General features: G+C 37.8%; 1 protein-coding gene across 5 annotated transcripts in view; it reads left to right on the top strand.

The window, feature by feature from the left end:
- Positions 1–13575, top strand: part of ABCA9 (ATP binding cassette subfamily A member 9) — a 153042-nt gene that overhangs the window by 78821 nt on the left and 60646 nt on the right. For 3 of the 5 annotated variants that reach the window (XR_004982632.2, XM_036407699.2, XM_036407700.1), the window contains exons 21-31: positions 49–186; positions 1859–1966; positions 4042–4215; positions 4734–4847; positions 7408–7527; positions 8458–8526; positions 8955–9046; positions 10208–10328; positions 10903–11023; positions 11717–11808; positions 12613–12773. The exons of the other annotated variants lie outside the window; for them this stretch is intronic. Coding sequence is in view for 2 of the 3 variants with exons in the window: in XM_036407699.2 (XP_036263592.1) it covers positions 49–186; positions 1859–1966; positions 4042–4215; positions 4734–4847; positions 7408–7527; positions 8458–8526; positions 8955–9046; positions 10208–10328; positions 10903–11023; positions 11717–11808; positions 12613–12773 (1310 nt within the window). In the remaining variant the exon portion in view is untranslated. The remainder of the gene's footprint in view (positions 1–48; positions 187–1858; positions 1967–4041; positions 4216–4733; positions 4848–7407; positions 7528–8457; positions 8527–8954; positions 9047–10207; positions 10329–10902; positions 11024–11716; positions 11809–12612; positions 12774–13575) is intronic. 5 annotated transcript variants of the gene reach the window in all.

Consider the following 13575-nt stretch of genomic DNA (forward strand, 5'->3'; position numbering starts at 1 on the left):
TCGCATTGGCTTTCTGAGGACTCAGAATGCACATTTATTTTCTTTCAGCACCAGAAATTTTCAATAGCATGCAATACCAAAAGGCTGAATTGCTTTCCTGTCCTCATGGACATCATTAGCAATGGACTACTTGGAGTTTTTAATTCTTCAGAACGCATCCAAACAGATAGAAGCACATATTTTACAGTGAGTATAATATTATCTCCCTTATCCTGAACTATAAGAAGTTTAAAAAAAAAATACCTGAAATGCTGAAATACCATCATGTTAATTTTTATGAACTTATTGAATGAGTTCATGTTTGTTTGTTTTTTTAATATATTTTTTATTGATCTCCAAGAGGAAGGGAGAGAGAGATAGAAACATCAATGATGAGAGAGAACCACTGATCAGTTGCCTCCTGCACACCCCCTCTGGGGATCAAGCCCAGGCATATGCTCTGACCAGGGATCGAACTGTGACCTCCTGGCTCATAGGTTTACACTCAACCACTGAGCAACACTGGCCAGGGTCATGTTCTATATACTTACAAGTTACTTACATTCAATATATATATATATATATATATATATATATATATATATATATATATATATATCATATTTAGCAATAATTGTATAACATTGTAAACTTAATTGGATGACTTAGGGTCAGTGGAACAGCAGAAAATACAATTAGTTCAGAAAAAGGAATGACTTTTGGTCTTAGATCTGTCACCATCTCTGGTCCTAAGTAGTAGGACCTGGTTGAAACAGCCAGGGTCATCAAGGCCAGATGCTGGGGCCTCCTTAACAACTTGACTTCAGCAGGCCTTGGTTCACCATTCCACACAAAACAATGAAGATGAGAAGTTCGTCACTGGGTTTTCTTTAGAAGTAAATGAGGCAATGTGAACACCCAGTGCAGTTGGACAAACTAGTATAAATATGAGTTATAAAATCCATAAATGCAAGAAGCCATAGGTGCTCAATAAAATGCATTTGTTATCATTACTGCTGTTAATATTGCTTTTCTTGGGATGCACTGTTTCTATTAAAGAGCATTCAGTTTTTATTAGATTGGAAAACTGGCTGAGTTAGAACTAGAAGCAGTTCTTGTTTAAAATATAATTTGTCACTGAATTTTAGAAGGGGCTAAGAGAAGAGAGAAGGAAGATAATCTCAAAACTCATGATTTCAGACCTCATGATACAGATGGCTCGCAGTGTAGTAAACCAGCTGATCATAGATCAGATCAAAGCTTCTAGCAAAACCCAAGGCCCTCTTTGATCTGTATAGGATTTTGACGTTTTTAAGACTTAATGCCCTTATGTGGAATGTGTGCTGATCATTTTTCTCTAAACCCATCACTCTTATTTCCTAACATCCTCCTACTCATTCATTTATATCTACCAGGTCCCCAAAGGCGTTTGAATTTGCTACTTATGCACTAGGTTGAGCCAGAGGAACGATTCTTCATAAGTGTTGGACTGAGCTGATTTGGCACCAATTTTTGAGAGTAGCTTTGGCAGTCCACAAGCTCTATTGCCCATAGAGACATCAGTCTAAATGTTATCCTCATAAAGTCAGAGCGCAGACGTTTTGTGCTTACCTTGCATGTTATTAACTGTGGGACCTTGGCCAGTTTTTGCAATCTGGTGGCACTTGCTTCCTCCTAAGAAAAGCAAGAGGCACGTTGAAGTTCCCATGTTGTTGCCAACTCGTGATTGAAAATTAATGTGGAAAGAAGTTGCAAAGAGAACCTTGGGAAGTATCTCTGGTGGTCAGATTGGTTGATTTATTTGAGTGATTTAGTTAAGAAAGTAGAAATGAACCTTATATCCAATTGCCATCAACTCTTGTGTTCTGCACTATTTCAGGAGGCCATGTCTGAGGAGATTGAGTCCATGAGCAACACCTTCTTCTGGGTAGTTGGGATGGCCTGTTTTACTCCTTTCATTGCCATGAGCAGCATCGGTGACTATAAGGTAAGAAGGGTTGACAAAGTATTTACATGTTCTTAACTCCCAGGGAGCACTTCCCCATCTTCTGACCATAAATTCATATGTAGGTGGTCACCCAGTGTATATACCTGAAACAATGAACACCCAAGCATTTTCATTAAAGGTTGACAACTATAAAGAAAATGCTATTTTTCTTAAACCAATAAGAGATCTCAGGAAGGGCAGATTCCGAGATATCATCATCTAACAGGAAGTGGGAGTTTTATCTGCTCTACCACTTAGTTTTATTTCTAAATGCTTACCCACAAACATCCCCTCTTCCCTGATAGCATAACAGCCTCCCTAAGGCGATGGGCCCTCATTTGTCATCTCCTATTCCATTTTCCACACCCTGTAATAGAGCAGCGTTTTTCAACCGCTGTTCCGCGGCACACTAGTGTTGCCTGGTGTGCCGTAGGTGCAGACAAGACAAGAATTTTATAATTTTTCACTATTTTGTTTACTTAATATTTCATAATAAAGTAATTATAAAATACTTTCTTTGTGTTTATTTGATTCCTATTCAAGAAATTACTTTATATATAGTCAATATAGGCACAGAGTTAAATTTTTTAACATTTTCTAATGGTGGTGTGCCTCGTGATTTTTTTCATGAAACAAGTGTGCCTTTGCCCAAAAAAGGTTGAAAAACACTGTAATAGAGCACTATCTTAAAAGCACAACCCTGATCTTGTTAATTACCTGCCTAAATCTTGTCAGTGGTTCTTTATGAAACCAAGAAGTGAGAATGAAATACCTGAATAGCCTCAAAAACCTGGGTAGACCCAGGTGTTTCCACTTGGATCTGATGCCACTCTCATCTTGATAACCATGTCCAGTTCTACTGGCTTCTTTCCAGGGTCCCCTACACTTCAGCTCTTCCCACTGCCCAGCCTTCTCTCCTCCTAGTCTGCCTGCCTGCAATGCTCCTGACCTGGCACATGGATACTCCCACTCGTGCTTAGACCCTAGCCCTTCACAAAGGACCCCTCCCTCCCGACCCGAATCCCGTATTACAATGCATCTGCTTTGTAAAGCCTCTCCTATGACCCTGAACCTCCTTAACACTTTTAATTTTACTTGTTTTCCGTTTTTTACTTTAATAACATTTTTAAATTATGTAGCTATTGTTGTACGTATTTGCTTATTGCCTTTTTACCCACCCCTCCCTCCCCTCCAAAACCTAAATTCTACAAGACCAACGCAAAGTCAGGCACATGAACAAATGAATAAACAGGACGTGTCAGCCCTCCAATGTGTCCTCGCTGTCATTCTCTTTCCTGCTTCCTTCCAGCTGTACTCTCCTTTCCAGAATACTTATCTGCTTTCCAACTTTCCCCTTAGTTCATCGTTTTTTATAGACTCAATTTTAGATTTAAAATTTTAATTGCTTTTGTGCTTTACTGTTAGAACGGGCCAAGTTATATGTTAGGACCTTATGTTAAAACCATCACCGCAACAAAATACAGCTTATAGTGTGGTCCACAATATCAAAAGCCACTACTACTTTTCACTTACATGAATGAAAAGTATGGTTTGCTTCAAGACAGGGAGTGTAACATTTTAATGGGAGACTTCTTAGGCCAACCTAAAGAAGCCATTTTTAATGAAATCAACCAGTGAGATGATCATTTCTTAGGCCACAAATAAAAAGCCAATTATAAATGCACTATTGACATCCAGTATACAATTTATCTATCTTATAGGGAATTGTAACCCTACATCTTTTGTTTATTTGTACAATTAGCAAGTCTTCAAGATGTCAAAGGGAGGAGTAGCTTTGGAAGGAAAGGAACAGGTATTTTCTCATTCAGACAATGGCTAGTCATTCTGTGTTGGAATGTAAGCTAGATACATAAGTGCATTTTCCCTTTATATAATGAAGTGGTCATGTGATTTACAGCATTATTAATAGCCCAGAAGCAGGAGTGTGGCACGTGAAACCCATTTACTAAGTCAGCATAACATATAGAAGGAACATAGGACGTTTGTGACTACATAGTTGTAATTTCTCGGCCTGAACAATCAGTACCTTTGATGACTTCATTTTTTTTAACCAGAAAAAAGCTCACTCTCAGCTCCAGATCTCAGGTCTCCACCCTTCCGCTTACTGGTTCGGGCAGGCATTGGTGGATGTCCCACTGTACTTCTTGATCCTCCTTGTGATGCAAATAACGGATTACATATTTCACCCAGAAGAAATGATAGTTATAATCCAAAACTTGTTAATTCAGGTAAGTGGCAAACATTAGGAAATGGTTTATTAGATTTTTAAGAAAATATATTTTATTGATTTTTACAGAGAGGAAGGGAGAGGGATAGAGAGTTAGAAACATCAATGAGAGAGAAACAACAATCAACTGCCTCCTGTACACCTCGTACTGGGGATGTGCCTGCAACCAAGGTACATGCCCTTGACCAGAATCGAAACTGGGAGCCTTCAGTCCACAGGCCCACACTCTATCCACTGAGCCTAACTGGTTAGGGCGAGATTATTTTTTTAAAATATATTTTATTGATTTTTTTTGCCCCCCTTCCTCCCATACATACCCTCCCTCAATCGAAAGCATCAAGGGTAGACTAGATGAAGCAGAGGGCTAGATTATTTTTAATGGATGTGGTAACATTATTTATCTTAAACCAAAGGACTTCACCTTACTTCTGCTAGTGCATAGCTTGGAAAGTTGGGGTTTAAATATGAATACTTTCCTAGATCGTGTTTACCTTATTCAACTTAATCTTCTCTTTTCAGATCCTGTGTAGTATTGGATATGCCACATCTCTTATTATCTTGACATATGTGATTTCATTCATTTTTTGCAATGGGAGAAAAAATAGTGGCCTTTGGTCATTTTTCTTCTTAATTGTAAGTAAGCATACAGTGCACATTGTTTTGTTTTGTTTTTAAGCCAGTTTATATAATTTTAAGATTGTATATTTTAATCTTTATACTAACCAGATTGGTAAATTAATGTTGCTCTCTAGAAAATTCTAAATAAGATAGTCATAGGCATATATAAGATACTGTATGTGAGAGTGTGCACCATTTATAAAGTAGGACCTCAAACATGTCTCCAAGTGTAGCCTGTCCCTGGAGCTATAGACTTCTCCCTTCAATAGTTCACTTACAATTTTACTTGAATATTTAAAAGACACCTCAAGGATCACATTTCTAAAATATAATCCTTTCCTCAATCCTGTTCTTTTTTTGTCTTTTCATATCTGACTTTACTACAGTGCACTCTCCCCAGATAATTGCTCATACCAGAAATGTAGACTTATCTTCGATTCCTCTCTGTTTCTCCTCAGATTCAATCCATTCATATGACCCTAAGACTCAACATTTCTCAAGTCTGTGTGGTGTGTCTCCATGTCACTGTCACTCTCATTGTCTAAGCTTTCAGCATCTCTCTCTACTGCAGTATTGCAACAGACGTGTAACTGGTCTCCCGCTTTCTACTTTTGCCTCCTGTAAATTATTCTCCATATAATACCAACATGATCCTTTTAAAATAAAACATTATTGAACAGTGTGACCTACATATGGAAAGTGCACCATAGATTCATGTATCCGGTTTCTGAACTTAATAAAAGTGGAATCACGTAGATATTCATAGAAACAGAGTCAAATGCTAGTTACCAGGGGCTGAGGGTGATAAGATGAACAAGTTCTGGGGATCTGATGTACGGTATAATGATTATTGTTCACAATATTATATATTTGAAAGGGGTTATGAAAGTAGACTTCAAATGTTCCCACTATAACAACGATGACAAAATGGTAATTATGTGTAGTGAAGGATGTGTTAGTGAACATGATTTTGGTAATCTGTTCCCAATATATAAATGTGACAATTGATCATATTGTACATCCTAAACTTACAAACTCTTATTTGTCAATTATATCTCCATAATGCTAGAAAAAAAGATGTGCCACTTAAAGATGAAATTCATCCAACCAAGAAATAAATCAAAATAAAGAATTCAACAAAATAAAAATTACTATAAAAGCATGAGTAAGGGTCACTGAACTCTGTGAAACGTGTGAATATTAGATAACTTTGCGAATCATGGTTTGGTCATATTTATATAGAAAAATTCTCAAATTTAATGGTTCCTTTTGTAAAGCTAGCATAACTTTAATAACAATCCTGTAGAAGATATAGTTAAAAAGAAAATCCCTGAGAAATTTAATCAGAAAAATTAAGGATAGCTCTCTAAATAAAAAGATGCCCAAGCAACCCAGAAGTAAATTTTTAAAAAATAATAATAAATACTCAGGTGTGATTTATTTCGGAATAAACTGATGGCTCAGTATTAGCAGCTGTAAAACTAAAAGAAGAAAACTGCCTTTGTTAAGAAAATACTGTACAACTCCTTTTTTAAAATATATATATTTGTATTGGTTTCCGAGAGGAAGGGAGAGAGACACTCAGAGAGAGAGAAACATCAATGATGAGAGAAAACCATTGATTGGCTGCCTCCTGCATGTCCCCTACTAGGCATCGATCTTGAAACCTGGGCATGTGCCCTTGACTAGAATTGAACCAGGGACCCTTTAGTCTGCAGGCCAATGCTCTATCCCCTGAGCCAAGCCAGCTAGGGCCCATACAATACATTTTTTTAAAAGCTGAGCAAGATGAAAATATAAATATAAGAAACACAAATTACCAAAAACCAATATCATATTAAATGGTAAATTATGTAGTTATTCACCTAATATCAGCAGTAAAATGAAGACACCTATAATCATTAATATAATGTGCTGTCTCAGTAATATGGCATGATGTGTACTGAAACTCATGGTCTATAGGAGAATAGACTGTCACCATCTTTTGGAAAAATAATCTGTTAGTAACTATGGAAAATTTAAGTGCACATACTTCTCAGAAATCTTCCTTAAAGATTATAAATGTAAATATACAAAAGTTTATGTTGCCCAGCATTTATAGGAGCAGAGAAATTGGAGCATCATTCTAAAATTATTACATTCTTGCACATCCATTCAAAGAAATGCTAAGCAGCTATGAAATGAATAGCTGGTATGCCAAAAACGAAAAGGGGTGTCTCTGACCCACTGGGCGATGGAAAAAAATGCAGAATGTGGAGTGTTCTGTAATAAATGGATCCTTTCTCAGAATCTAAATTTAGTAAAAACTCCTGCTGGTTTGTATGTACATTGAATTTGAGAAACCCTGCTGTGTCTTAAAAAGTTCATACTCCATCCAGATCAGAATTGTGACAATGCAAGGCAGAATTCTCTGTGTTGCAGAAGAAGAAAAAATAAAATGGCAGTACTGGCTTGGGAAGTTGAGATGGAAATAGAAAATAAGAACATTTACAAGATGAAGCTCTACTCTCTTGCAAAGCATCAAAAAGTTCAGATTGTTGCACTTTAGTGAAACTACACTGTGTTTCTATTTTAGGTCACCATCTTCTCGATAGTTTCTACTGAAATAAATCATTATAGATTTCTAGGGCTGTTAACCTGCACCCTATTGATACCACCTTTCACACTGATTGGCTCTCTATTAATTGTCTCACAGGTAAGAATTTCACTCTTGTCCCTTGATCATGAAATGTGTGGCCACTGAAGGCAGCCTTGAATATTGTAAAAATGTAGTTAGAGTTTTCAATTGTATAAGGTTTTAGGTCTCTGTCTTCCGAAAGTCAATTCACTTACCACAGGCAAGAATCATGTTCTCATTCAATAGGAAAGCCTGCCTTGATTTATGAAGGTCAAAGGCAACTCCACAGTAGTAGAACTTCATAGTTCTCATAACCCTCACTCCTAGGAACAAATGACCTAACTGAGAGGCCAATAAGATGCCTTTCTTATGGTATTTTGGACATATCAAGTCTAAGGCTCCTCATAGACATGCAATGGGAAATATCAAGTATCCAATTAAATTATGAGTCTGATATTCAGTGTGCAATGTTTTGAGGATTTTGGGGGACGTAAAGCTAAACATTTGAGATTCCTCAGCATGTAAGTTATATTTAAGGCCATGGAACTAGGTGATATTACCTACAGATTAAGTTTAAGTAGAATGAAAAGACAGTCCATGGACTTGGTCTTGAACTCCAAAATTTAAAGATCAAAAAGGGACTGTTGTGTGCCAGGATCTATTCTCAGACACTCTCCTTAATGAGATAGAACACCCATATATAAGGATGTACATCAGCACCACTGAGTTCCTCCTAGCAGGGCAAATCCTGCTAACTCGCAGTGTTAAAATATAAAGTATAAAAGCATTGTAGCCTACAGCACAGGCACAGGGTAACAGGTCACCAAGTGACTTTAGAAGCAAGGAGGACATGCTGCACAGTCAGAAATTGACTTTTATCTGGTGCATGAGCAAGAATCACATAGAAGGCTGGCAAGGTCATGTAATGGGCTTTAAATTGTCTTAAGTGAGATGAGAGTCATCCACAGATAGATGTTGATCTAAATACACCTTTTTCTTGCTTTACAGATTTCTCCTGACTCGATGGAATATTTAGGAGAAGCAGAACAGTATCTAATTTATCTGGCATTGCTGATAGTAAGAAGACATTTCCATTTAAATGTTCTTGCATGAGGGGGATGCATTTGTATGCTTTGCACTAAATTAAAATTTTAATTTTAGTGCTTGAAAATTTGGCACTTTACACATTTGAACACACACACACACACACACACACACACACACACACACCAACAGAGGCTACAAATTCTGGACCACTAATTTTATAATATTCGTCTGAGGCTGAGTATGAAACCCAAACTCTCACTGGCATGAACAGAGTGAGTATCAGTGTACTCCTACTTGTGCCATGCTCTCTCATAGAATATTAAACACAATTTCTCAATCTTGTGAAAATGTTATCATATCTACCTATACATGATCAAACTCTTTAAGTCATGTCTCATATTGAAATTGTTGTTTTTCATGGTGATGCTAATTTTGATTTTTTTTTTCCCTTCCTCTAGCCTTACCTTCAATCTTTCATTTTCCTTTTCATTCTACGGTGTCTGGAAACAAACTTTAGGAAGAAACTGATGAGAAAGGATCCTATATTCAGGTTGAAATATTCGTGTTTTATTTTAATATTCCTTGTTAAATACATTTTAATAGGCTTCAATTGGTTGAGTAAAAAGTACTGTACAGGATTATTTTTAAGGGACTGTGTTGTATACAAATTATAATTTCATGTTAATGAGCTTATAATATAGCAAGAGAAGCTACCCTAGCACACATAAGACACTGAAAAAAATAAGGCAAACCATAATTTCACTAATGTTCTAGAAGAAAGAGATAGCATTTAAAAATAATGGCTAAATGTAGATAAGTAATTGGATAAGTGTAGCCAATCCAGGAAGGAAGAGGAGTCTGAACAAAAGGACAAAAATTGGAATAAATGCCACCACCCTATAAGTTCATGAAGGCTATTGGAATAAACTTGAAGCTTTGTGTTGGAGGTTAATAGGAAATTAAAATTAAGCTAGATAGTGGAGTGTCTTGGAATAGGGAACCATTGGGAAGGTTTTATAGATTATGCAATCAGAAAGAGACAGGTATGTTTTGAAAACTTTGCCTAACTCAAAAAATATGACTGAAGCTCAAGTCTAATGTAGGCAGTAGAGCAGGAGAGTGACAGGATGACAATCATGGTTTAGGAAATCTACTGACTGCAGCCATTTGGGATGGCATGAGGGAAAGAGACAGGAATCAGCAGTAATCAGCAGTGGGGATGATGAAGGAAAGGGTTAGATTGGTAATAGTTAGGAAAGAGTGATTCTGATACACATTCCCAAGATGTGAAAGTGCTCAGAAACTGGTGATTCCATATCTTAGGATCTCTGGGACACATCCCTGATTCCAAATGTTTTGATCCGTTCTTCTCACAAAGCCTTCAGAATTCCAAAATATCTGTGTCAAAATTACAGTCCCTAGATTCCTTTATCAACCCTATCAGACTGTGAGTACTTTTATTATTTATAAAAGAAGTCACAGCCAACATGGAGAATGAAACTTAGACCAAAAGCAAGCATGGTGTGAAAGCACTATCATTTGAATCACTGCTGGAAAGTAGGCTGTCTGCAAGGCACAGGGAACAGCACAGAAGCATGGAGATCATGTGGTCTCAAAGTTACTCAGTCTATGCAAATAATTGATAGCAGTTTACACAAAGTTCATTATTTCTGTTACAAGTTGTTCAACTGGAAACCTGCTCTGATTTTAGAATTTCACCAAGAAGCAGTAAATTTCTTCCAAATCCAGAGGAACCGGAAGGGGAAGATGAAGATGTTCAGATGGAAAGAATGAGAACAGCGAATGCTGTGACCATCCCGGACTCTGATGAGGTAGAACTACTAGCAATACCCTTCATCATATACTACTGTCTGTCAGATAAAGTGGGCAACTATCTATTCTGAATTTGGGGGCAAGGGGATACACACACACACTTTGAAGTTCTTTCATCCTTGCCCATAGAGCTCATTACTTGATTTCAGTAAATATGCAAAGCCAGCAGAGATCTAAGAACACACACAAGTTACTTTTCAGTCATAGATTTGGTAGGCAAGGCTAACAATTGCAAAACCTAAAAGAGATTTTGGGAGCAAAGCAATCCAGAGGAGAGAGTTCACCTGAAGTGTATGTGTGCGCATGTGCGTGTGTGTCTATGAGTGTGTGTCTCAACAGACTTATTGGTTAGACGAAAGTCTCTGTTGCTATTTTTTGAGGAACAACGAGCATGAATCAGATGATACAATGCAAATATCCTTTTGCAGATTGGGGGAGTTTGCTTTAAAATGGCAGTTTTGAGAACTGGTTGGATTCACTATTTTGTATTGGGAAAGATCTGGCCGGAGGGAGGGAGTATGGGACACTCACTCATCTCAAGGTGATAATGTTGTTATTCCTTTGTCTTTCCAGAAACCAGTCATCATCGCCAATTGCCTCCGGAAGGAATATGTAGGCAAAAAGAAAAACTGCTTTGCCAAGAAGAAGAAGAAGAAAGTTGCCACAAGAAATGTCTCTTTCTGTGTTAGAAAAGGTTGGAAGCAGGGTGATCTTGACCTCTGAAGATGAGGTCTTTCGAAGGGAATAATGCCATCCAAATATGGGAACATCCACTGCTAAACAAGAAAGGCAGCCAGCTCATCAGCAGTAGAATTCTGACCCAGCCTGTTTCACAGCCAGTTTCATGGCCTGTTACAGTCATTAGAAGACATTAAAGCACCATAGGCTGATGTGCTTTGTCTGCTAAAACAAACAAAAAGGAACAACATTCAAAAAGGACACCGTGTTTATGTTAAGAAGGATACAACAGCTTTCTAAGTAGTCACATTAATTTCACAGCAGGAAATACGCACTGAAGGGAACTCACCAGGCTGCAGTAGCTCATTCTTCATAACAAAGAGCACGTTTCTCAAAAGACTCAATGAAATGCAACAGGCACTGGAATCAAAATTTGTTTCAATTCCTTCTCAGCCTCTTACTGGCTGCATGACCTTGGGCAAGATATTGATCCTCTTTACACCTTAGTTTCCTCGCCCATAAAATGAAGGGACATAAGAACACTCAATTTTGTGTGTGGGTGTGGGATACGTGAAATAATGTACATAGCACATTTGACATAAAGCTTGACACATAGTGAGAGTCCTCATATCTTATGTGCTTTTATTTTTGTAAATCTTTGCGGTTATAATATTGAGCATACCTTTTTTTTTTTTTTTTTTTTTTTCAGGTGAAGTTATAGGTCTGTTAGGCCACAATGGAGCTGGTAAAAGCACAACCATTAAGATGATAACCGGAGACTCAAAACCAACCGCAGGAGAGGTCAGTGACACATGCAGAAGGGTGCTCATGAGTGCTGCCTTGATGGACGTTTTACGATACATGCTGATGACAGTCTTTAAAAGCACAGGCGATCTTTTCCTACTAGTCAATGTGATTTATGCATTGAGTGAAGAGGATAAATTAATACAAGTTCCTCTCCTTAATTTTTAAGAGTAGTTAGGTGTTGAATAAAGCTGCATGTTATCTATACTATGCCTCTTATTGATGAACAAATAGAGACATTAAAAGGTGAGATTTTGGAAAGGAAAGCCAAACACTCACTTTACTGGAGGTCAGAGATCTTTGTTTTGTGGATTGATGTGTCCTGAGAACTTGTTAAATTGAATTGCCAAGATCCAGTATTCATTCAGAAAACAGAGATCATACGTTGGAGGGAAATTGATTAATTGTCTAAATTCCATAGCAAACACTAGAATAGTGTATGAAAGGCACTTGGCTGTTTGTCCATCCTAAGTCAGGTGAAATGACGGACAGAGGTCCAAAATCAAACAATGGACAAACGAATAAGCAAACTTGAATTCAATCACGGTGATGGGCTTAGTAATAAAGCCTAAACTAGAATGGAAGGCTAGAAAGATATGAAATATCTGCCTTTTGATGTATTGAGTTTCTGTCATCTTTTCCCCAGAGCTACTTGTGTACTCTTGGCAGCCATGTGTGTAAGAGGAGGACACCATTGCAGTACGCTCACATGCGCGCACGCGCACACACACACACACACCCCACATACACCACACCACACCACAATTTTGGCCAGAAGGTGAGAATGAACTTTTTGTGTAGGTAATTTTGAAAAGGAACAGCGGAGGGGACACCCCCAAGTTCCTGGGGTACTGCCCTCAGGAGAACGCGCTGTGGCCCAACCTGACGGTGCGGGAGCACCTGGACGTGTTTGCAGCGGTGAAAGGGCTGAGGAAAGCGGACGCCGCCATCGCCATCACACGGTACCTGGGGGAAAACACACCTATTCCTCTATTAGAGCGATGTCATGGAGTCACAAAAAGCTAAGGAAGGACCATGCTAACTGATGACTCCATACTTACTGGTTTGGGAGAAGACTTGTTCACCTAGACCCCAATTCAGCATTATGGTCTCTCACTTTCAGCCTGGAGAAGAAAAAGTCTAGTGATTATTCTTAATACAAAAATAAGTCATTAAAAATGTGAATTTAAAAACCATGAAAGGGCCCTGGCTAGTGTGGTTTGATTGGTTGAAACTTCGTCTCATTCACTGAAGGGTTGTGGCCCCATTCCCGTCAGGGCACATATCCAGGTTGGGGGTTCAATCCTCTGCATGTAGGAGGCAACTGATATATGTTTCTTCCTCCCTCCCTCCATCTCTTCCTTCCTCCTTCCTTTCCCTCCTTCATCTTCTTCTCAATATATAAAGTAAAATAAAATAAAAAATGGAAGGTTCATAAGTATCCAAGATAATTTGAATTTTTAAAAATTTTACTTTTCCATTACAGTTGACCTTCAATATTATTTTGAATTTGTTTCAGTACATAGACTCATGGTTAGACAGTCAAATATAGTTTCAGTTTTATGATCACTCTGAATAGTCCTGTTAAACATCTTGCATTGTAGTCTTTTTATTTATTTATTTATTTATTTATTTATTTATTTATATTAAATTATTATCTGTGTACATATTTTAACATTGCCTCCTCCTCCCATACATACCCTCCCTCCCCAGAGTTTGTGTCCATTGGTTGTACTTATATGCATGTATACAAGTCCTTCAGTT

Source organism: Pipistrellus kuhlii, unplaced genomic scaffold (genome assembly GCF_014108245.1).
Source record: "Pipistrellus kuhlii isolate mPipKuh1 unplaced genomic scaffold, mPipKuh1.p scaffold_m20_p_37, whole genome shotgun sequence".
Taxonomy (NCBI): Eukaryota; Metazoa; Chordata; class Mammalia; order Chiroptera; family Vespertilionidae; genus Pipistrellus; species Pipistrellus kuhlii.